The sequence below is a fragment of the Ascaphus truei genome, chromosome 1 (assembly GCF_040206685.1).
Source record: "Ascaphus truei isolate aAscTru1 chromosome 1, aAscTru1.hap1, whole genome shotgun sequence".
Lineage (NCBI taxonomy): Eukaryota > Metazoa > Chordata > Amphibia > Anura > Ascaphidae > Ascaphus > Ascaphus truei.
In genome coordinates, this window is record NC_134483.1 from 171,889,157 (window position 1) to 171,914,270 (window position 25,114).

Below are 25,114 nucleotides of genomic sequence, written 5' to 3' on the forward strand. Positions count from 1 at the left end.
ATGGGTGGTGAGGGGGAGGTGAAGGGGGGGTGGTGAGCAGAGGTGAAGGAGGGGCGGAGGGGAGGTGAAGGGGGGGCGGAGGGGAGGTGAAGGGGGGGTGGAGGGGAGGTGAAGGGGGGGCAGAGGGGAGGTGAAGGGGGGCGGAGGGGAGGTGGAGGGGAGGCAGAGGGGGGGGCAGAGAGGGGGGGGGGGTGAAGGGGGTAGGTGGGAAGGGGGGAGGTGAGGGGAGGTGAAGGGGGGTGAGGGGAGGTGAAGGGGGGTGAAGGGGGGGTGGAGGGGAAGGGAGAGGAGGGGAAGGGGGGAGGAGGGGAAGGGGGGAGGAGGGGAAGGGAGAGGAGGGGAAGGGGGGAGGAGGGGAAGGGAAGGAGGGCAAGGGGTGGGAAGGGAGAGGAGGGGAAGGGGGGAGGTGGAGGAGGGGAAGGCGGGAGGAGGGGAAGGGAGAGGAGGGGAAGGGGGGAGGTGGGGGAGGGGAAGGGGGGAGGGGGGGAAGGGGGGGAGGTGGGAGGGGGGGAAGGTGGGGAGGTGGGAGGGGGGAAGTGGGAGGGGGGAGGTAGGAGGGGGGAAGTGGGAGGGGGGGAGGTGGGAGGGAAGGAGGGGGGAGGAGGGGAAGGGGGAGAGGGGGGAGGTGGGAAGAGGTGGGAAGGGGGAGGTGGAGGAGGGGAGGTGGAGGGGGGGTGGGAATGGGGGAGGTAAAGGAGGGGAGGTGGGAAGGGGGGAGGTGGAGGAGGTTGAGGAGGGGAGGTGGAGGAGGGGAGGTGGAGGAGGGGAAGGGGGAGGTGGAGGAGGGGAGGGGGGAGGTGGAGGAGGGGAAGGGGGGAGGAGGGGAAGGGGGGAGGAGGGGAAGGGAGAGGATGGTAAGGGAGGAGGGGGAGGGGAAGGGGGGAGAGGGGGGAGTTGGGGAAGGGGGAGGTGGGGAGGTGGGTGGGGGGAGGTGCGAGGAAAGGAGGTGGAGAGGGGGGAAGGGAAGGAGGGGAAGGGGGAGAGGGGGGGAGGTTGGAAGGGCGGAGGTGGGAAGGGAGGAGGTGGAGGAGAGGAGGTGGGAGGTGGAGGAGGGGAGGTGGGAAGGGGGAGGTGGAGGAGGGGAAGGGGGAGGTGGGGGAAGGGGGGAGGTGGAGGAGGGGAAGGGGGGGTGGGAAGGTGGAGGAGGGGAGGTGGGAGGTGGAGGAGAGGAGGTGGGAAGGGGGAGGTGGAGGAGGGGAAGGGGGAGGTGGGGGAAGGGGGGAGGTGGAGGAGGGGAAGGGGGGAGGGGAAGTGGGGAGGTGGAGGAGGGGAAGGGGGAGGAGGGGAAGGGGGGAGGTGGGGAAGGGGGGAGGTGGGGGAAGGGGTGAAGGGGGAAGGTGGTGGGAAGGGGGGAGTGAAGGGGAGGTGAAGTGGGGTGCAGGGGGGGTGGAGGGGAGGTGGAGTGGAGGTGGAGGGTAGCTGAAGGGGAGGGGAGGTTGAGGGGAGCTTAGGTGTGTTGAGGGGGGGTGAGGGGAGGTGAAGGGGGAGAGGTGAAGGGGGTGACTGGAGTTGAAGGGGGGGTGATGGGAGGTTGAGGGGAGGTGAAGGGGGGGTGAGGGGAGGTGAGGAGTTGAGGGGAGGTGAGGGGGGGAGGTGGAGGGGGGGTGACAGGAGGTGAAGGGGGGGTGACAGGAGGTGAAGGGGGGGGTGACAGGAGGTGAAGGGGGAGGGGAAGTGGAGGGGGAGGTGAAGGGGGGAAGGAAGGGAAGTGGGGGGGGTGACGTGAGTTGAAGGGAGGGGGGTGACAGGAGGTGAAGGGAGGGGGGGTGATGGGAGGTGAGGAGTTGAGGGGAGGTGAGGGGGGGAGGTGGGGGGTGACAGGAGGTGAAGGGGGGGTGACAGGAGGTGAAGGGGGGGTGACAGGAGGTGAAGGGGGGGGGTGACAGGAGGTGAAGGGGGGGGGGGTGACAGAAGGTGAAGGGATGGGGGGGTGATGGGAGGTGAAGGGGGGGGGTGACGGGAGGTGAAGGGAGGTGAAGGGGGGTGATGGGTGGTGAAGGGGGAGGTGATGGGAGGTGAAGAGGGGGTGACGGGAGGTGAAGGGGGGGGTGACAGGAGGTGAAGGGGGAGGGGAAGTGGAGGGGGAGGTGAAGGGGGGAAGGAAGGGAAGTGGGGGGGGGTGACGTGAGTTGAAGGGAGGGGGGTGACAGAAGGTGAAGGGAGGGGGGGTGATGGGAGGTGAAGGGAGGGGGGGTGACGGGAGGTGAAGAGGGGGTGATGGGAGGTGAAGGTGGGGTGACGGGAGGTGAGGGGGGGGTGACGGGAGGGGTGGTGACGGGAGGGGGGGTGACGGGAGGTGAAGGGGGGGGTGACGGGAGGTGAAGGGGGGGTGACTGGAGGGGGGGGTGACGGGAGGTGAAGGGGGGGGTGATGGGAGGTGAAGGGGGGGTGACGGGAGGTGAAGGGGGGGTGACGGGAGGTGAAGGGAGGGGGGGTGACGGGAGGTGAAGGTTGGGGGGGTGACGGGAGGTGAAGGGAGGGGTGGTGACAGGAGGTGAAGGGAGGGGGGGTGACGGGAGATGAAGGGAGGGAGGTGACGGGAGGTGAAGGGAGGAGGTGAAGGGAGGAGGTGAAGGGAGGGGGGGTGACGGGAGGTGAAGGGGGGTGATGGTAGGTGGGGGTGGGTGACGGGAGGTGGGGGGGTGATGGGAGGTGAAGGGGGGGGGGTGACAGGAGGTGAAGGGGGGGTGAAGGGGAGGTGAAGGGGGTAAAGGAGGGGTGATGGGAGGTGAAGGGGGGGGTGATGGGAGGTGAAGGGGGGGTGACGGGAGGTGAAGGGGGGGTGATGGGAGGTGAAGGGGTGGTGACGGGAGGTGGGGGGGTGACGGGAGGTGAAGGGGGGTGACGGGAGGTGAAGGGGGTGACGGGAGGTGAAGGGGGGGTGACAGGAGGTGAAGGGGGTGACGGGAGGTGAAGGGGGGTGACGGGAGGTGAAGGGGGGGTGATGGGAGGTGAAGCGGGAGGGGAAGTGGAGGGGAGGGGGTGGAGGGGAGGGGGTGGAGGGGAAGGGGTGGAGGTGAAGGGGGGAGGAAGGGAAGTGGGGGGGAAAGAAGGGAAGTGGGGGGGAGGAAGGGAAGTGGGGGGGAGGAAGGGAAGTGAGGGCGGAGGAAGGGAAGTGGGTGGGGAGGAAGGAAAGTGGGGGGGGAGGAAGGAAAGTGGGGGGGAGGAAGGGAAGTGGGGAGGGAGGAAGGGAAGTGGGGGGGATGGGAAGGGAGGGGCATGCGGGAGGTAGGGGGGGAGGTAAGTGACAATGTATCATGTGGCCGCTTGCTCCACCTTCCCCCAGTGTCTGCCGGTCGTCTGTCCCCGCCCGAAACATCCCGTGTGCCCCCCAAAAAATCTTCCGTCTGTGCCCCCCCCCCCGAAACATCCCGTCTGTTGTGGTCCGCTCCCTCACCCGTCCGACCGCTCCCTCACCCGTCCGTCTGGCCACTCCCTCACCCTTGCGGCCACTCCCTCACTCCCTCACCCATCCGGCCGCTCCCTCACTCCCTCACCCGTCTGGCCGCTCCCTCACTCCCTCACCCGTGCGGCCGCTCCCACGTGGATGTGAGGCGGGAGGCCGCGTGTTGTGGCCGCTCCCCCGCTGTGTCCCGGGCGCTCGCTCCACTGACTGTAGCGGCTGGGGGGGGGGGGGGGGCGTGTGTGTGTCTGTGTGTGAGAGAGTGTGTGTGTGTGTGTGTGTGTGTCTCTGTGAGTGTGTGTGTGTGTCTCTGTGAGTGTGTGTGTGTGTCTCTGTGAGTGTGTGTGTGTGTGTGTGTGTGTGTGTGTGTGTGTGTGTGTGTGTGTGTGTGTGTGTGTGTGTGTGTGTGTGTGCGTGTGTGTGCGTGACCTTTGGCCCGTCACTCCGCCTCAGGCCAATGAGAGGTGTGCGGGGGCGGGCGGGCCAAGGGAGCCATCTCATTGGCCTGAGGCGGAGTGACAGGCCAAAGGTCCAATGTGATTGCCGCTAGGGACAGGACAACCAGACACGCATACTACCCTTTGAGAAATATATAGATAGATATATATATATATAATTATTATTTTGCCCCATAGTTGCTCCATGTATACAATAAGTTTATAAATATAGGTGTTACTATAGAGGCTTATGTAAAGTTTGTAGACTTAAAATGAGAACAGAAATCATTCAAAAGGAACTGACACTAAGCAAGAACATCGGTATACTGTATGTTAAGGAAGGGCAGGTTCGTTGATTAGAAATCTGAACTTCGCAGCTCGGTTGGACATCCGAGTTGAACTCCTGAACAAATTTTAGTGTTTTATAAACTGTGTGAACTTTTGGGTTTGCAAGCAGACAACTTGTTAATTGAGAAGTGCTAAACTTTCAGCTAAGGTCACAAACCATGCAAAATGTGCCTTTTCGGAGTGGCGAAAAAAGTTGCAGTAGTGGGTTTGCTGACAATTCGCCAAGTATTAAATCAATGTGTATTGCAATTTCGTTTAATATGCTAATTTGCTAAAGACTCTAACATCACCTGATTTGCTTAATGCAGAAACTAAATAGGACACAGAAATGATGTTTTGATCATTGTCTGGTGATATTTTGCTAAAAGCTTGTGACATTGAAAACTCTAAGGGGCCTATGCACTAAAGGTTCATAAAAATAATCGCCATTTAAATCGCCATTTTTGTGAGCATTGCTATCACGGTATTTAGAAAGCGTTGATTACCACTCATAGCAAAATTTACAAAACGGACGAGTTGCCGACGATGTGATGAACGCCTCCCTGAAAAGGTTCTATCTGCTGCTGAGAGAGCTGCTCAGAGAGAGCCACTTCTCCCTGTGCAAATCTCGGCCGAAATGTATATTTTATTAATTTCAATTTTATTACTAGTGTAGATGAGCAAGGGGTCTCCGGAGCAGAACCCTGTTGATTTCCGGTCCGGGGACCCCCTGCTACAATACACTAGTAATAAAATGTATATTAAAATAAGTAATAACCACCAAAACACAACCCACACCCTGTACCCCCACATAAAACCACATTTTATTTTTTATACACAGGATTGATACTATAGGTTGGCGGGGCTCCTCGAGTGGTCCCCGTGGGTGTCCGGGGGTCTCCGGTGGTGATATTAATGGCTATCAGCTTCGAAGACTCCCAGCATCAGTCCGATGCAGAAAAAAAGCATTTTTTTTTCTAAGTGCCATCTTTCCGCTTCTCAGCAGGTTTCCAACAACTGCACGCCAACTTTTTCTGGCGTGAGCATTTTGGTAGAAACTCACCATTCTAGAGCGGCGATAGGCATTGATAACCTAATCACTGCTACTAGAATTGCACAAGTTTATGAACATGTCGAAAAGCAGCAAAAGGTGACTTCCTCTGTGATTTTTTTAGCAAATTTTTTTGGGCTATTCAGCCTTTTTTTGCCCACTTATCGCCGCTTACAGAAATACTGTAGGTCTTTTGGGTGATAAGTGGGTGATAAGTTCCTTATGAGCACTTAGTGCATAGGCCCCTAAGACTAGATTGGCAGTATTGTTATTCCAGCCCTTTGAGGCTTTGCAAAGTGTTTCCCAAGAATTTGTGGGAAAAACTCTTAACATTTCACTAATGCATTTTGGACATCACTACTTGCAAAAGTAGAAAAGTTAGAAAAAAAACATATTACTTTTTTTTATTAAACTGAGTGACCTTTTGTGTTCGAAAACTTGCAATTATATTGACATAATTTGGAATTTACAGCTTTTTTTATGCTTTTGTTTTTTTTAATAAACTGGGCACACTTTTGGGTTTGCGAATGGAAAACTTTTAAACTTGTGCAGAAATGTTCAAATGTCCAAGTTATGTTTTAAGAGTCACATGTTTATATTGTTTTAAACATTCAAGAGGTATATACACACCATATACAGTATAACACAGAACATACAGCCCTTCTGTCCAGTCCGCAGACCAGGATTGATGGTACTGGGACACGAGGTTAGAGCTGGTGTGGGAAAGGGGCCTGTGCTGCCTCTTCAATGCTGCTCCCATCAATTGACTGCAGCAGCAGTTCTCATGAGGCTTGCCGGGCAAATAGATGTTCCCGGTTAGCCTTTGGGTGGGATTCTGCTGCATTCAAGTGTGGTAGCAGCATGGAAGAGGTAGCACATATTAAGAGTGAGAATGGGGCGGGGAGAGGGGGAGGAGATATTAAGAATGTGAGGGGGGAGATATTGAGAATTAATGGGGGAGATGTTAAAAGTGTGATGCAGGAGATATGAAGGTATGAGGAGAGGGAGATATGAAGAGTGTGGGAGGTGGAGAGAGAAATAGAGAGAAAATGGGGAAGTAAGGGAGAAAAGGGGGTAGTGAGCTTAATGCTTATATCAAGCATATAGCTATGTTGTATATGCATTTTTTTTTAATGTATGGTATATATGGCCTGAATTAAGTACAATTCAATCTAATCAGGCACCTCATATGAAATGAGTTTGACACCCCTGGTACATACAGTAACACATCTGAAAAAATGTCTGAATTCAAATATGTTCAAATGTGTTATTTTCTATAGACTTTTAACAACTACCAATTACAGTATTCCAAATACACCCCAAGAAAAGCATTAGATGAAGGGCTGTTATCACTGTAATGTTTGTTCTATAGATTGTATTAGACAACAGTTAGAAATTGGCAGCTAAACAATGAATGAGTTTAACAGACTTTTTACAGCGCTACACACTCTTCTAGTCATTGTTGTGTTGAAACATCCCTGTCCAGGCCAAATAATTAGCAGAACAATTAGTCTCTTCACCACAGACAAAACTATCACTGAATGTTCCATGGCTGAAGCTCTCGTAGCAATTTATACAAACAGAAAAACAGTGGGGTACACAATATACTGTAGATAAAATGGGTATTTTAAAGATGTTATAAAAATCATAGCATCCTCAAACATTAATGATAGTAAAAAGAGTAATATGAAATTTATATATTTATTTATAAAATGTTTTACCAGGAAGTAATACATTGAGAGTTACCTCTCATTTTCAAGTATGTCCTGGGCATAGAGTTAAGATGACAAATAATACATGGTTACAAATAAATATGTAACAGGGTATGTCTTTTCTGCCTATCTTTCCCCACCCTGTTATGTAAGTCCTGCTAGCTGCAGCCTATAAGGGGTTAATCTGTGGGCTTGTGACCCATGCTCCTCTATGATGGACAGGAGTAAGGTTGTGACTCATGGTCTGTGTAAGCCTATCAGGGATAGGTATAGACCATGAGCCCACCCCTTCTATCCTAACTAGGGGAATGCCACATTTAGTATCAGTCCTGTTCCTGATCTGGAAGAGAGAGGAAGCAGAGATCTGTCAGTCTCTCCCATGGCGGGATGAACATGCTCGCCCTCAGTCTTTGGACTGAGGGAACATCAGATTCAGCCACAGAGGCCCTGTAAGACCAGGGGGCATCACCATCCAGAGGTCTGGGACCTCTGAGACTTTGCATCGCTGTATGGAGATCTGCAGTGGATGCCTGCCATACAATAAAGACCCTTGTTGTTACACTTCTGTCTAAGTATCAGTCCTTGGGCAGGAGGGAGAGGATGCAATAGTGAGGGCTGATTTCTGGACACCCTGGAACCCACTATGGCTGGAGGTGCTGAACACCAAGAGAACAAACCTATTTCTGTCCTGATCTCCACTACATCGCAGATCAGACTCTGCTCTCTTGACCCTAACAGGTATTGCACCACACACACTAGGTATCATAGGCTGTGTATTTCCCAGAGATGAAGGGGGGGGGGGGTGAAACAGTGCTACACATAGTTAGATAAGTGAACAGGGTATACATTATATACAAGACATTGCATGCACAGTTAGAGATAATATGTATTATAGGCGTATGTAACAGTTACAGACCAGATTAAAATGTGAGACAGCTTTTGTTTTGAAAAAACTTAGACTGGTGGTTGTCAGATTCTCCGGTATATTGTTCCAGTTTTGGGGTGCACGGTAAGAGCAGGAGCAGCTGGATACTTTGCTGAACATTGGGACCATGAACAGTCTTTTGGAGTCAGATCTCAGCTGATACTGTAAGTGTTGCATATGGTAGGGGTGAGGAGCTTGTTCAGGTAGACGGGTAGCTTGCCCAGAAAGTATTTGAAGTCAAGACAGGACAGATGAACTTTGCGCCTAGACTCAAGTGATGACCAATCTAGTTCTTTGAGCATTTCACAGTAATGTGTGTTGTAGTTGCATTGGAGCACAAAACAGGCATATTGAATTGTAGATGGTATCAAGTTTGCTAAGGTGTGTTTAAGGTGCCGAGCTGTACACTATGTCCCCAGAGTCGATAACTGGCATTAACATATGCTATGCGATACACTTTCTGACCAGCAGACTTAGGGAGGATTTGTTCCTGTAAACTACACTTAGTTTGGCAGAGGTTTGGGATGTCAAGATGTCAAATAATGAAAGTACAGTATGCAATGGCAGACATCTGTAGGACGTATTTTCCAAACATGAGATTGTTATTTGTGTCCTGCTCATTTCTAAATATTTGCTTTAATTTTCTTATGTTTTTATTATTTCATTATAATTACATGCATGATTACTATCATTCGAATGAATGACTAATAACGCATGAGGAACAGAAACTGTTGATTAGCAATAAAGCCATGGGGTGTATTTAGCAAGTTCCCGATATGTGAAACTTACAATGCATCAAATATGTTCTGCTCCATGTATTAGCATGACTCAAACTGGCAGACCGTCATTATGCTCAGTTAAGTGATATTATATATATGACACATGGAGTTATAACCGTGAACACACCTGAGGAAACTAGGAAATGTGATAATTTGAATATGCAAAGAAAATATGAAATTATTTAAATCCTCTATCCCCAAAAAGCCCTTTCAGGGCCTGGGTGGGAGTGAGGCAGAGACATAGTTAAGATCACGTTATTCGAAGTGAACACTACAATAACATGACTGTTAGCCTATGCTAATGAAATATACAACGGCTGTTGTTTTTCCATACATTAAGCTTAGTGGATACGTGTTAACCTCAGAAAAAATAACATGCATTGCCATTTTATGTATTGTCACATTATGAGCTCTGATTTAACGGAGCTTTGTGGATCTAGATGTTAGTGTTCAAGCTCTTTAAGGCAAGGACACCATTTTTTATCTTTCCCCCTTATTTTCATTTTACAACTAGTGCACTTTAGTTTGTAATGTACCAGTAGTGTTCTGTAGATTAAATTGACAGTGAACTGCCATAAGATCTCCCAGTGCTAGAAAATGTCTTATGGCCCAGTCTGTTGATGTCTTCCAGCATTGGAAAATTCCTTATGGCCCACTCTGTTGATGTCTTACAGCATTGGAAAATTCCTTATGGCCTAGTCTGTTGAGATCTTCCAGCATTGGAAAATTCCTTATGGCCCAGTCTGTTGACGTCTTCCAGCATTGGAAAATTCCTTATGGCCCAGTCTGTTGGCGTCTTCCAGCATTGGAAAATTCCTTATGGCCCAGTCTTTTGACGTCTTCCAGCATTGGAAAATTCCTTATGGCCCAGTCTGTTGACGTCATCCAGTGCTGGAAAATTCCTTATGGCCCAGTCTGTTGGCGTCTTCCAGCATTGGAAAATGTATTATGGCAGAGCACTTTTTAGTAAATATGCACTAGTATATGCTGCGTGGTAGGTATTATACAACAATAAAATCATTATTACAATGAAATGGCAACTCTTTATTACACAATTATACCATTACAATATATGACATACTGTAAAAACACTTAATAAACACCAGGTTGTAATAAAACACCATAAGCAAACACACACAAAAATATATTTCTCATGTGAAAGAAAATGGATTCCTCTGTTTGCCAGAATCATGTAAAGAAACATTGTTTAATTTCATCAAAGTGATTCTACCTGCATTGAAATCACAGATTGCTCTTTTTTTTCCCTCACCAGCTGTGAAATTTGGAAGAATGTCAAAAAAGCAGAGGGACAGTCTATATGCCGAGGTACAGAAACACCAGCAGCGACTGCAAGAACAAAGGCAGCAACAAAGTGGAGAGGCAGAGGCTTTAGCCAGGGTGTATAGCAACAACATCAGCAATGGTTTAAGCAATCTCAATAATGAAACAGGCGGCACTTACTCAAATGGACATGTCATTGACTTGCCCAAATCTGAGGGTTATTATAGTGTGGACTCAGCACAGCCCTCCCCAGATCAATCTGGGATAGACATGACTGGAATAAAACAGATAAAGCAAGAACCTATTTATGACCTTACATCTGTACCAAACTTATTTACGTATAGCTCTTTCAACAATGGACAGCTCGCACCTGGAATAAGCATAAGTGACATAGGTAAGTAGCCTTATTGTATTGTGCATGCGACATTTTGACCTAAGTAGCATGACATGTGACATTAGCATCTCATTGCTATCCATTTACACCTTTGGTGCAAATAATTACATTACATTTATTGAATCCTACAATTTAACATGAATCAATTTATAATATTTAAACAGAGCTGAATAATCAAGGTTTTTAAGAGAAATGTTTCCCATTTGCTGTTTAAAAGACCACTTTTGCAGGCAGCAGAAATGTTTAAGAGTAAGTTTACAATTGGACAAATATGCAAATGCATTGGTATTCAGTTATCTAGGATGTTTTCAGTCATCTTGCAATGATGATCTACTGTATATAGTAAAAAACAGTTCAGCGATCTGGGCCTGTGTACAGCCCTCAGTGCACCTAAGACTGGATTCCTGATGGTCTAGCATTATGCTAGTCCTGGCACCACACTTTGGAACTATTATTTGTTTTAGCAATTCTTTTGTGCTTTTTGCCAACTTTTTAGTAGCAACATCTGTCATCTTTAAAAAGGTAAATACATTTGATCTCCTGGTCACATATCAAGGTTCACTGTTTATGACGTTCGTGTACAGTATACTATTGAATGAAGTCTAGTGGTGCAGACAAAGTGGCTGCCAAGTACCCAGCATCGGTTTCTTTTTCTTTACCTGTCGGAGCAGCTCCATGACATCCAACAGGATTTAAAAAAAGCCTCACTTAATAAGTGTTCTGCTGCAAATCACTGAACACTCTACTGTTTGCTCTTTCATCCTAATCAATAAACATGAGATAGCTGATAACTTGCTGAATGTCTGTGCATTGTAAAGGACTGAATGAATGGTCTCTAGCAGAAACCGTTTTGGAACAAAGAGTTAGACGGGTATTTGTGCCAAAACTGAAACATATTCCAATACATTTTTATTTAAATTATTTTAAATCTCACAGTTTTAAATAATGGGGTGTATTGAAAACAGGTAGCACACAAGGTGATACAGCCTAGTGCTTATTTGAAACACAATAGTACAAAAGGACCATGAAAGGGAAGAAATGTGTTCGAGAGAATAGATGAAAGGTACTATTATTCTAGCAATTCAATGGAAATACCTTTAATATTTAACTATATTGTAGTAATTAAATAACAGAAAAGATGATGTGCGAGAGTGACTCTAGCTTGCATTATGGCAGCACTACAAAATGTGTAAGAAAAAATCATCAATAGAATAAGGTTTTCACATTACAATGTTAGATTTATTTAGTCCAAACAAACCAGCAGAGCTGACACAAATGTATGTATATCTTTATTTATATAGCGCCAAAAATGTACTCAGCGCTTCACAAAGAATACAGTACATGGAATTATAATAATATAGTAAGCACAGCAAAATCAGACAATAGGAAAATAAATTCCTGCCACGAAGATTTTATAATCTAAGAGGTATGATGGGAGATTTACAGAGACAGCAGGTGAGGGAATAAGTGCTGTAGATGGCAGTGCTTGGCCACAATGGGTTGTAGGAGTGACTGTGTGTGGGAAAAATTCCACGAGTGCAGGCTATTGGGATGATTGATTTGTGGGGTGAGTTTTAAGGTTAGTCAGTATTAAATCAGGGGGGCGATAACCTACATTGGAGCGGGATGAATGAATCCTCACCTTTTGCTTCTTATCCACTTTAACGTGGATCAACGTTAAAGGAATAAGCAGCAAAAAGTGGTGCACTGTAAATGCTCATGCGCATCATTACCCATAATACTTGGCTACAGTGGAAGCACTGTATGCTGTGTGCTTATTTGTATGCCAGGTTTTGCGATGTGAAGGTGCTTAGAAGTGTTCTTTATCTTTAAAACGCTATTAAATATGGTATATTGTACAGTGAAGCAATATATTTGAAGAATAATGTATTTAACAATTAGGATTAGCAAGAGAATACATATTGTCATAAAAGAATGAAAACCAATGAAATCCCTTGGTAGAGATAGTAAGTCCCCATAAGCCACATTTTCTATATGAGTTCACCTGAGATCAGGTATAGATTAGCTTGCCCTATAATAGTTAAAGAGGTAGCTATACTGAGTACAGATGGGCAAATCCGGCAGTGTGAAATCAGCATGTACCAGAACCTTACAAAATACAAAACCATTAAGATTTTTAGAACCAAAATCCCCCACATTATTTTGAGCCAAAATCAGAACACCAGTTCAAATGAACATCTCTAGGTGTTTATCTGCAAACCTTTTTTTTTAATCATTATTATTATTATTATTATTATTATTATTATTTTAAGCTTTTCAGTGATGTTATGTTAATTTCCTAATTGTGTTTATCAGTTTATATTCTTTTCATAATTTTTCCTGCTTTAATAGTATATTTTAAAATGATCCTGCTTATATTGAGTTTTTCCTTAATTTGGTAAAAATCCGAAACTAAAACCAGAAAACAAAATTATTTTAGAACCGAAACAACAACCAAATAAATTGTTAGTTCCGAGTAATCATTTATATCAGCATTACTTAATTTGAAAACTGTTTATTCAGAACAACATTGGCATAGACTTTGATATTGACATGCATTTTTATCTTGAAAAAACACTGCACACCGGTAACAGCAATTATCTAACATAAATCTCCATAGCTAATAGATCTGTAATAAATGCAAGAAACTTGATTACCAGCATTAGATTTGATACAGCAACAATTAAAAATAGATATCCATCTGGACACACTTTCTGGGGCTTGATACATAGATGCCTGTACCTCTTATATAATAGTATTTTTTTTTTAAACTAATAGATTGCCTAAATATTAATGCAGGACAATCTCATTAATTAAGCTCCAACCCATCTCTCTCAAAAGGGGGAAGGGGGGAAGCTGCACTTTTAGATAAAAAAAGAAACAACTGTAGGATACAAAAGAAGTGGGAAATAAGAGTACATAGAAAACCTTTCCAACTCAAATGGTATTTTTGATTAGTTACTCTGATTGTTCTATTTGCTGTCTATATTTCTTCCCTGCCTTTGCCATTACCCCTACAGTGTAATCAATAGCATTTGTCCCACTAGAAATCTAATTAAATTAAGGGGGTATGTACAGGTATCAGGTGTTGTTAGCTGGAGCATTGTTTCAAAAGTGGTGCAATTTGCGTAATTTTAACCCTATATAACTGTGTCAGATATTCTTGTATCTGTGAGAAGTGCATATCAATGTGGAAAGAGCCCTTTTTTTGCTTTGATATATAGGGTCTCGTATAATGTAAGCCCTTGTCAAAACTGTGCAAGAAAGGCTTTTTTAAAGCAGTTTCAGTCCGGCTCTGGAAATCCGAGCGGTATGACAAAAAAGTTCTGAAACTCACAATTTTTGCAAACTCGTTGGAATTCTTGTGGGTCTGTTAACTCAAAAAGGCTAAAGTGCTTCAAATGCCTTGCCGAGTTTTTCTCACCACCTCAAGGTTTACGAGATAGCCTCAATAGAGGTGGAATTGCATCATTACAGCAGTCTTACCTAAAGGGGGCATTAGCTCCGCCCAGATCCTGAAATGTGGGTTTTGCTGAAGAGAAAGAGACCTATTTCAGTAGTGTCCCAAGCACTATATATCCCCTCAAACCTCCCTCCAAATAACATATGGAGAAACACGTGTGCTAAAAAAAAAAGAGCACGCCTTTAATACAAAAATGGGATAAACAAAGTATTTTTAAATGATTAACACCTCCTAAAAGATTTCCATTAGACCAACAGTATACTGAAAAGCCTAAAACACCTTGTGACGAAGAGGGTACTAGTGTCAGGACCAACAGGATCACAACCCACAACCTCTGCTATTCAGAGCAGCAGCTCTAGCATTGAGCTTAACAAGTTGCTGGAATGATCCACTGTCACAGCATACTTTCAAGCTCTACTGTTCACACCTGTAGCTAATCATTCACATGGACAGTATTCCCCCAAGCTTCCTTCCTTTACTTTACATATCCTATTAGCATATCTCAGATATCTCAGGTGTGTCCTTTTTCTGCACAGGTGTCTCTCCACATGTTGGTTGGAGGGTGGTTTGAGGAGATGCTGCATATATATATATATATACACAGCACTTGGAACTCTATTAAAATCTCTCTGTCCACCACTCCTCTCTCTCCCGCTCCATGTTAATTCTGCTGATATTTTGTATTTTAATAAACGCAATGTAAATGATGAAATTTGTAATACTGAATACAGCTAGTTGTCAAATGTCATTCTGCAACTTGTGAAAATGTGAAACTGCACTCCTATCCCCTTCTGTCAATGGCTCAAGATGCTTTGCTCCACTTTTTTGTCCAAATGACTCCACCTGCACCATGAGTATTTAGTGGTGTGGTTACAGGAGTTAGATGAAAGAGTCAGTGCAATATTGTAATAATGAGATGCATCAAAAGCGGAGTATATAACTGCATCAAATAGATCGGCTATGTATAGGTTGTGTTAATTTTTGCTCCTTAGAGATCTGTGTCGAAATGTAAGAAGCAAGATTTATACAATGATAGATGGCGCAAATTGACAGAAATGCAAATATTGGTGTGGGACTTAGAGAAAATTTTGATACAGTACATATTTCCCAAAGCTTCTGGGAACTTGGGGAGTACTCACTTTCACCCACGGAGAGACATTTCTACCACTGGCCACATATAAATGTTATGACCTTGTATGATGCCTATACTATAGTAGAAGGCAATAATGTATCTATTATCTTATCAATAGAAGCCTCTACCATTAATTTGGTAAATTACTGAAGAAAGACATGCACCACCCTCGAGAATAGAATGGGCTCATATACATGTGATGAAGACACTCCAGCAAAATAAACTCAGATGCACTCTATAGCATCATTTGTAAAGTTTGTTTAATAAACATTCAGCACAGATTGCAGTTTATGTTAATGACTTGAGAGTTCAAATTTAGGTAAACTATGACAAATATGCTGCTGGCTTTGGATGGAGAAAGAATGCTATCCCTGCAGCTTACAGTATATTACTAGGATTAACACAATGGGATATGTTAACCCTACCGTATTAATAAGCACGTTTCACCCTGTGCGCCATTGAAAACAATGGTACCATGTGCTGTATCTCCTTAACAAATGCAATATTTACCTTGTGATCTCTTACATTGTTCCATCGTAATGGAGTTAACAACATCTGCTACATCTGGACATCAAATTATGTATTTGAATATTTCTGAAATGCCACAATTGACTCCTACTGAACTAAGGAGACCCTAGCAGGAGGATCCTCATAATAAACCAGTATTTGGAAGCAGTGGAACAAGGAATACATCTTTAATTGATTTCAACTTTTGCATCAGAAATTCCATTTTTATGGAAAGAATGGGAGTGCCTAGTATTTAAAAAATGACTGTTATATTGGGCCTTCAAAATAAGGACGCTAAAACAAGATCACTGATACTATCCAGAAAGTATTGGGAGATAGTATTAATAGCTGTGCACAATGACAATGGTTACTTTGGAGTAGAGAAAACAACTGAGTTAATAAAAGATCGCTCTTTTGGGTACAGCCACGAGGCTGTCTCATGATTAGTCATGCCAAGGCCTGATGTCACTGCCTCCCGCTGTCACTCAAGTGCAACTCCTCGGAGTGGGAAAACCCCATATCAACTACTGGCAGCCTGATTGTATCAGGGCTTACTGCCATTACAAGGGCAGAATAGTAGCCACAGGTGACCTGGCTACACAAAAATAGCAGTAAAAAAGAGATAATGACTATGCGTTTATAATAATTAAGGATAAAGAAATATATTCAAGGACATACTGCTGACTGGAGGACTGACATTAAAGTAAAAATCCAAGTCAGTCTAACTAGATCAACACACTGCAATTAAAATACGCTGGTGTTAGATAAGACGCTAAGAGCAATTGTTTAAAGGTACAAATGTATTAGCTATTGATATAGCAGCATCGAGATCTAGATGAAGAGTCAATTACAATGTAATAACCAGAATTGTTATAGTGGAATTAATTAACACACATTCCCAGGTAGCTCAAACTTCTACATCCACCACATCATGAATATATATTTATGTCAAAAAAGAGTGCTTCTGGGCATGGCAAACGTATACAACAAAAGACAGGGGTGCCCAATGCTACATCAAATTGACAAAACATATATGATAATTAGTACACAGTTCAAATACTTCAATAATAATAATAATAATTACTTGGTTATTTAGTTAAACCCTTTGGCCAAAGTGTTATAAGCCTGCATACTGACGCCAAGGTATAACCAAATTAATGCAGGTCCTACACTACACTGTGAACACTTCCCTTTACCTCTGTATGAGGGGAAAGAACCATAATAGGCCCTGTTCTTGCAGCAAAGTGAAAAGACCTCCCAAGTTAAAAAGGTGAGGAGGAGTGAGCTCTGGAGGGAGGTGCCACCTACCTCTATTACAACTGTTACCAGTCAGAAATTGATTAACACACATTCCCAGCTAGCTCAAAATCCTACACCCACCACATCATAAATATATATTTATGTCAAAGAAGAGAGCTACTGGGCGTGGCATATATATACAACAAAAGACAGGGGTGCCCAATGCTACATCAAATTGACAAAACATATATGATAATGTGTACAAAGTTAAAATACTTCAATAATAATAATAATAATTACTTGGTTATTTAGTTAAACCCTTTGGCCAAAGTGTTATAAGCCTGCATACCAAACGTCAAGGTATAAGCAATAAAGCAGGTCCTACACTACACTGTGAACCCTTCCTTTTACCTCCTAAAAGGTTAAGTCACTGTTGCACAATCTCCTTCAATGTGAATCTTTCCAGTACCTTAAGCCTACTGCATACCAGAACTGTTCTTGAGTAGAATAACTGGGATGGCTATACAGTACCCTTCTTACATTAAACGTTGATTGCTACCAAATGGTAATTACTGTACCATGCAGTACTGTATAGGAAAATAGCTAGAAGTGTTTGTGCCAAGTAGGGAAAAAAACCATCAAATATTCAATTTCTGTAACCACTATGATTAATTGTGTTATGATGTCTGGTGAGACAATTCTACAAGAAGTAGACTAAAGTGATGGACACTTGAGGGAATGAAATAAGCTAAAATGTTTCTTTTTCATTCCAAGATAGCGTTCGTTTTATAAATACCGTTGTCCAAAGCACTAGACATATATGTTGTTTTTTGGAAATGTGTGCTCGGTTCTATATTTTCAATCAGTTCATTGTAGAAGCTAGATATACATATATATTATATATATATAATATATATATATATATATATATATATATATATATATATATTACACACACAAACACATATACTGTATATGCATATTCATTGTTTCCTTTGTGTCCTTGGCACAGATCGAGTTGCACAGAATATCATCAAGTCCCATTTAGAGACATGTCAATACACCGTGGATGAATTACACCAACTGGCTTGGCAGACCCACACCTACGAAGAAATCAAAGTATACCAGAACAAGGTATTTGCAAACAACTGGTAGTTCTAAAGTTAAGATCTTCACTGCTTCTAATGTTTTACAAATAGGATGGCCTGCACATGTAAACATCATTCCTATCATTTGGATTCTAGAATGCTTCTTTTCAAACTGCCATTAACTGTATGTGGGAAACATTATTATTCAATCATGTGTGGGCAAATATATTCTGCATATCTGCAAAAAAATACTCATCTGGGCCACTATAAATAATAAACGAGGTCTCTACATTATTTTGATTTTTCAGTAGAAATATGTCATACAGCATATTTGTTAGAAATCTACATGTTTTTCAGAAACCTATGGGTGCTTTAAAAAAAATACATATATATATATATCTATATAATCAGAAACAGGGCACGTACAAAACAAAATAAAAAATAATAGTAAGGGGAGGGTGCATACTGTCCAAAAAAAGAGAAAAAGGGATAGGCACTTCTATATGCAAAAAGGAGAAATTTATTGACTCAACGTTTCGGTCCCCACTGGGACACCTTGAGAAATGTTGAGTCAATAAATGTCACCTTTTTGCTTATGGGAGTGTCTGTCTGTCTGTTTGTCTGTCTCTCTCTCTCTCTCCTTATTTGAAGTCATTTCCCAGAATCCCTTGCTGCAGTGTAAGCGCTGTGTGCTGGGTAATAATGGTGAAAGTCAGAGTTGCAGACCTGTCTAAGATATGCAAATGAGCACACAGTAATATTTCCATTATTGGTGCTACATAATCTACCTGTACTGTATATACCTACATTGGATAAAAATGCGCTAAGTGCTCAGTGAATAGTGTACAGAAATATATCAATAAGTGTATAAAAACAAATCTATTATGTAGGCAGGCAAATGCCCAATAGTATTAAAACAATCGTAATGAACAATGCTGTGAACAGTGCCCTGAGTTTCAGGCCTGACAAAACAAATACATGAAACCACTATCAAGAATTGCAGCAGCCTCTATAAGGTAAACCAAACCCTTAATCTAAAAAACACAAAAGAATAGAAGCGCTTAATTCTGACATGTATCAGGACGACAAAATGCCGTGCTGAACCGGCATTCACTAGCGTTCACTTGGTGTTCTGGTTTACCTTCAATCGGTGTTGCAGTTCCGGTTATTAGAAGGGATGAACAGAAATGACCATGACCATTGGTTCTGTGCAAATTGTTTTATTGTTTTATATTATTGTGAACTATGTTCATTCACAATCACATGTATACCTATAGAGTTAATTTATAAAATATAATATATAAAATATCAGTACTTTCCTCACTATCTATATTTGTACTACGCACTTCTATCATATATATAAAGCATATCGGTAATACCATTTGCTTTGATGAACTGCACCATTTTGTGCTCACAGTTGTGTCCAATGTTAGAAACTTGTAAAACCCAGTTGTATACAGGAATCGACAGAAAGTGTCATTATTTTCGTTGCATTTCATTACCCAGAATCCTTAGCTACATTTTAATCACTATGACAAGACAATAGGGTGAATAAAGTTTGTGGGGCATGTCGAGGACATAATTGCACTAATGAGTTTTTGTCTTTGTTGTACTTGGTATGGTGCAGTTGTTTTTATTTTATTACTTTATTGTGCACAGAATCAGTGACCAGGTCCATACGGTCAAGTCTAAAGGATGACATAACTCTTTCTTAACATACTGTCAGTTATATTATACAATTGAAGTAATACAGCAGGTAAAAGTTTTAGAGGTATGTTTATGTTCAACATAGATATGAAGTTAAATGTGAAAGGCTTAGTGTCCTTAGTTCAATGACAAAGAAGCCATGTTCACAGTTGACTTGCTGTATGGACATATGAAAATGGGTTGTAGGCTTGAGGATGTGGGAAAGATGTACATTTGGGATTTTTCGTTACATTCGGTGCACATTTTTAACCAGACAGGATTGCAACTTTATGAGTAAAGTGTTTAAATGGTAATAAAATAGCACATATACTGTAGACATAATTTAGTACATCCTGTTACAATGTACTGTATGTGCATCTGGTGTCTCCCCCTATTGGCAATCCTTAAAATATAAGCTGTGGCTCACAAGTTAAAGTTGTAGGTGTATAACTTACCATTAGAGACTATATTTATCTATCAAGTACTGGGGCAATTCTAGTTCAAACATAGCAAAAACAATTGTTTTAAATGAGATTTGTTCTCTTTAATAAATATAGTGCTTTTTTGTCTCCAGTTTTGCACTGATTTTGCAGAAGGGGATTTTGATAAATAACTCCCTATAAGCAGTTAAAATTCCTGGAGAAGTCAGCTTTTTTTTTTTTTCAACTGAAGTTTTTATTGGGTTTTACATAGCATACAGTGTGTCACATTCCATAGTTTCGGGATGGCCTTGAATTGGGTGTATGGGTGGTGCACCCTTAATTTCATCCATGCGGCTGTATCCTTCCTAGGCTTGGAGGCTTAGTTGCCCTGTCATCCGATCTCGGGGCCTATCCTACCTGTCTCCTAATTGATAGTGCATGAGTCTTGCCCCGTCATCGGAGAATGCATTCAACTCTATTAATGCAGTATTGTGTCGGTATCTACCCCTGGGATGTCTGTCTGGGCTATCCATGGTGCCCAGACTTTTAGGAAATTTGAGCCAGAGTCGTTGACCCAACTAGTCAACTGTTCCATCTGGCACACGTGCCAAATTTTATTCCGAATTCTGGGGATAACTGGAATTATATCTTGTTTCCATACTGCTGCGATCTCGCATCGGGTGGCGGTTGCGAAATGTGCAACCAGCTTGTGTGCCGCTTTTGGCAATCCCTGGATTCGCCTGCCCAAAAGGAACAGCCACGGATCCAGGGGGATCTCCAAGTTGAGAATCCGCTGTAACCATTCCCTAATGTTTTCCCAAATCGGGACCACCCTCGGGCAAGATCACAGCATATGTTTTAAATCCGCTGATTCCCCGCACTGCTTTGGGCAAAGCGGCAAATAACCTTTAACAAATTTAGATAGTTTAAGTGGGGTATGGTACCAGCGCATGAGGACCTTATATGCATTCTCCTTTAACGTGGCACAGACTGAGCTTTTGGCTGCAGCCTGAAGGATATTATCCCAGTCTTCGTCCTCTAGTGTCTCCCCTAAGTCAGTCTCCCTTCTCGTCATGTAGTTGAGTCGGGGTTCTTCCGTCTTCCCAGGGCAGATCACTTCCATGTACATCCTAGAGGTCAGTCCCCTTGTGTCCGTTCCTCTAGAACACATTTGCTCAAAATTCGTTCTTGGAGGTCGAATTGGGGATTTATTGTAAAAAGCTCTGATTTGGAGGTATCTAAATAATTCCGAGTTAGGTACTCGTTTTTCCGATTTAATTTGCTCAAATGTTTTAATAAATTTCCTGCCCTCCAGATCTTTGAGTCGTTTATAACCCGACTGAAACCAGATTAAAAAGTTTTTACCAAGCATCCCCGGAGCGAAGTCTGGATTCTTGAGTAATGGGGTCATCAGGGATTGTTTGGTGGTAAGCTTATGTCTAAATTTGGAATTCCCACATACCGCCAGAGAGTTCGCCATGGCCTGAAGCATTCCACAATGTTTGGGAAGCCAGATTAAATCGTGCAATCAACTGGTGCACAGCAGTCTCTCTCCAGTGCCACCCAACGCCGCAAAGACGGGTCTGCGTGCCACTGGACAATTTGGCTCAATTGGGCTGCCTTGTAATATGCCAACAAGCAAGGTACCGCTAATCCCCCTTTTGTAACTGGCCTTTTTAATATGCTCTTCGCAATTCGCGGGCTTCTGTTGTTCCAAATAAAATTCAATATTCGAGACTGTAAGGAGAGGACATCAGCGCGAATAAAGGTACCGGTAGGGACTGGAATAGATAGAACCCCCTTTGGAGGAGGTTCATTTTAATACTATGAATTCTCCCGAACCATGAAATACCATACCCGGCCCATACTCTGAGATCCTCCCTTAGAGTCCTGAACAGTTTCGGGTAATTGGCTTTATATAGTGAATTATAATCTCTTGTAATATATACCCCGAGGTATTTGATAGAGGAGGCTTGCCATTTGAAATTGAAAATTATTTCTAACAATTTTTCTACCGGTCGTGGTAGATTTATGTTGAGGGCTTCTGATTTGGTCTGATTGATTTTGAACCCGGAAATTTGATTACATTTTCCCAAAATCTCAAAGACATTGGGCAGGAAGGTGAGGGGTTTAGACAGTGTCAGGATCACGTCATCCGCATTCAGCGCCACTTTATGAGCTTGGTCCTTTACCTCTATCCCTGATATATCGGGGCTTAAGCGAATATGCGCTGCTAGAGGTTCGACACACAGGGCGAATAACAGCGGGGACAGGGGGCACCCCTGTCTTGTCCCACTACAGATATTGAATTGTTCTGAGGGGAAGCCCTTGTGTCGGACCCTAGCTGTAGGGCCGTTGTATTATGCCAGGATGGCCTCGAGAATCCGCCCCTCAAAGCCAAATGCTCTCAATGCCTCCCTCAGGTAGGGCCAATCTATTCTATCGAAGGCCTTCTCAGCGTCCAGAGTTAATACCATTGACGGGATATTACGTTTCTTGGCCAAATCAATCAGATTGATTATCCGTCTGGTATTGTCTGCCGCTTGCCTGCCTCCAATAATATACCCCACCTGATCCGGGTGTATTAGTCTGGGAAGGACGATACCCACACGTAAAGAAAAAACCCGCACAGCTTGAGTATTTAATGAATCACGGTGAGGTGCTGACTGGATGGGGACGTAATTGTATACAGGAGAAAAGGAACCCAGTCTTCAAGCACTCTGTCATGACTAGATGTATAATTGTAATGTTAAAATACTTTATTAGTTAACAATGAATAAAAAAAGGGGGGTTAAAATAAAATAAAATTGTATGATTCAACAGCACGTGACTGTATCTTTGTTAACCCAGCTATGGCTAGGTGGGTAGATAGTAATAGGGAGATCCCTAATAGATATTCGGGATCTAGTGCTATGTATATAGCTACCTAGAGATATAGGAAAGGAGCCATGGTGAACCCACTCGGAAGAGGTTATGTCTTAATATAGATGTATCAGGGCGTGTAGTATAACGCGCCTTATTGATAAACTTTATGTAGTGTGTGTGTAAACACACTTTGGCATAATATGCGGTAAGTCAAACCTGTAGGATAAAACCCTGTGTGTAATAGTATGGTGGTAGCTAATGAAAAAACCTCTCAATCACACTGTCAAGGCAGAGTATCAATTCTATATGTCCAACCCCAGAGTGATGAGCTGGCCGGGTCTGAGTTAGTGACCTATGCAGCCCTCACTTCAGGAGATAGGTGCAGGAGGTATAGTAGATACTGAGAGGTATGGTGTAAGATTATTGGCATACGTGGGGCACTGGATAGAGCCACTGTAATACATCAATGTAAAGACGTATGAGAGTGATTGTCAAGGCGGCATGTATTGGCAACGCTAATACCAATATAGACACACACTCACTCCTGTCGGAGAAGCATCATCAGTGTCTATCTATGGCGGCCGTGGCAAGCGGTTCCGTGACCAAAGGTAAGTACCATATGCTGTGGTTAATGCAAGCACACGTTAGTAATTACCCTTTAAATGATAGGATGAGAAAATGCACAAGTAGGTATAGCGTTACATAGCCACCACAGCGTTTCAGGGGTTAAAAAACTCCTACAGTACCCGGAGTCCGAGTGTACAATCTACAGCAATTGTCTATCCTGACAATAACAGTGGTTGGAAAGGTAAACTCACGGCTCGGATTACTGAGGCACTTCAGGGAGGATAGCTGACAGGCGCCGTATGTGCACATTAGAAATGCCGATACTAACAGCTGATTAGCATGTGGTGTCTGCGGGAGGAAAGTATTCTGAGGTTAGGTCATGTAGACCCGTATCCACCCCTCCCCCACTCAGTACACACTACACTGGCGACACACTTTATCCGAGCTCGGCTAGTCCCACGAATTCGGGTATACCCGGGTGTATTGAGGTTTGTGACTGTTTTCTGCCCGAGTGCATTGGGTTATTTTCCAGGCAGGGATTGAAGCATTTTATTCCCCCTGGCTGCAATACTGCACAGTATATATATATATACTGCATTACAATTCATGAATTTATGCCATCTGGTAGACACGCGAAGCATTGCAGCCTATTAAATCCTAATCATTATCATTTAACAGATCAGCCGCCCGTCAGCCAGGCATGAACCCAGGCTGGGAAGGCAAACGCAACGGGGCTTGTCAGAGGTGAGGTGCGGCGCATTCCAGGTATCTGCCAGGTACATACTGGGTATTTGCTCGAATAAAGTGTGTCGGTGCAGTATGTTAACACCAAATCACAGGAGGAATAGGAACAGGTTTAACCTCTGAACGCATTGTCCCCTATATCAGCGCTGATCATTAGTATATCAGCCCTGATATGCTCGAGGACATGCCTAGCTAATGAGTGGGCTACTAAACGGCCCCTTGGAGCAGAAGGATCTTGCAGTAGGATGATATATGCAAGATCCAGATAATCTATTGCACCGGAGGAAGCTGTTAAGTCAATAGCGTGGATCAATATCCTTACAGGGCTAGATTCAAAATGAAAAGCTTCCCGCGTGTGCAGGAGGTAGGTGGCCTGCATATATCATCCTCCCTGCAGTGCCTCAGTAATCCGAGCCGTGAGTTTACCTTTCCAGCCACTGTTATTGTCAGGATAGACAATTGCTGTAGATTGTACACTCGGACTGCGGGTACTGTAGGAGTTTTTTTTAACCCCTGAAACGCTGTGGTGGCTATGTAACGCTATACCTACTTGTGCATTTTCTCATCCTATCATTTAAAGGGTAATTACTAACGTGTGCTGGGGGCTTGCATTAACCACAGCATATGGTACTTACCTTTGGTCATGGAACCGCTTGCCACGGCCGCCATAGATAGACACTGATGATGCTTCTCCGATAGGAGTGAGTGTGTGTCTATATTGGTATTAGCGTTGCCAATACATGCCGCCTTGAGAATCACTCTCATACGTCTTTACATTGATGTATTACAGTGGCGCTATCCAGTGCCCCACGTATGCCAATAATCTTACACCATACCTCTCAGTATCTACTATACCTCCTGCACCTATCTCCTGAAGTGAGGGCTGCATAGGTCACTAACTCAGACCCGGCCAGCTCATCACTCTGGGGTTATACATATAGAATTGATACTCTGCCTTGACAGTGTGATTGAGAGTTTTTTTCATTAGCTACCACCATACTATTACACACAGGGTTTTATCCTACAGGTTTCACTTACCGCATATTATGCCAAAGTGTGTTTACGCACACACTACATAAAGTTTATCAATAA

The 25,114-nt window shown here is 43.8% G+C and overlaps 1 protein-coding gene across 3 annotated transcripts in view; it reads left to right on the forward strand.

Annotated features, from left to right (window-relative positions):
* RORB (RAR related orphan receptor B) overlaps positions 1–25,114 on the forward strand; it is a 261,375-nt gene that overhangs the window by 216,117 nt on the left and 20,144 nt on the right. For 2 of the 3 annotated variants that reach the window (XM_075598271.1, XM_075598262.1), the window contains exons 4-5: positions 9,908–10,309; positions 17,663–17,784. In XM_075598271.1, the coding sequence (XP_075454386.1) occupies positions 9,908–10,309; positions 17,663–17,784 (524 nt within the window). Of the gene's footprint in view, positions 1–7,214; positions 7,669–9,907; positions 10,310–17,662; positions 17,785–25,114 lie in introns of those variants that run through there. The other variant, XM_075598280.1, reaches the window with a different exon arrangement.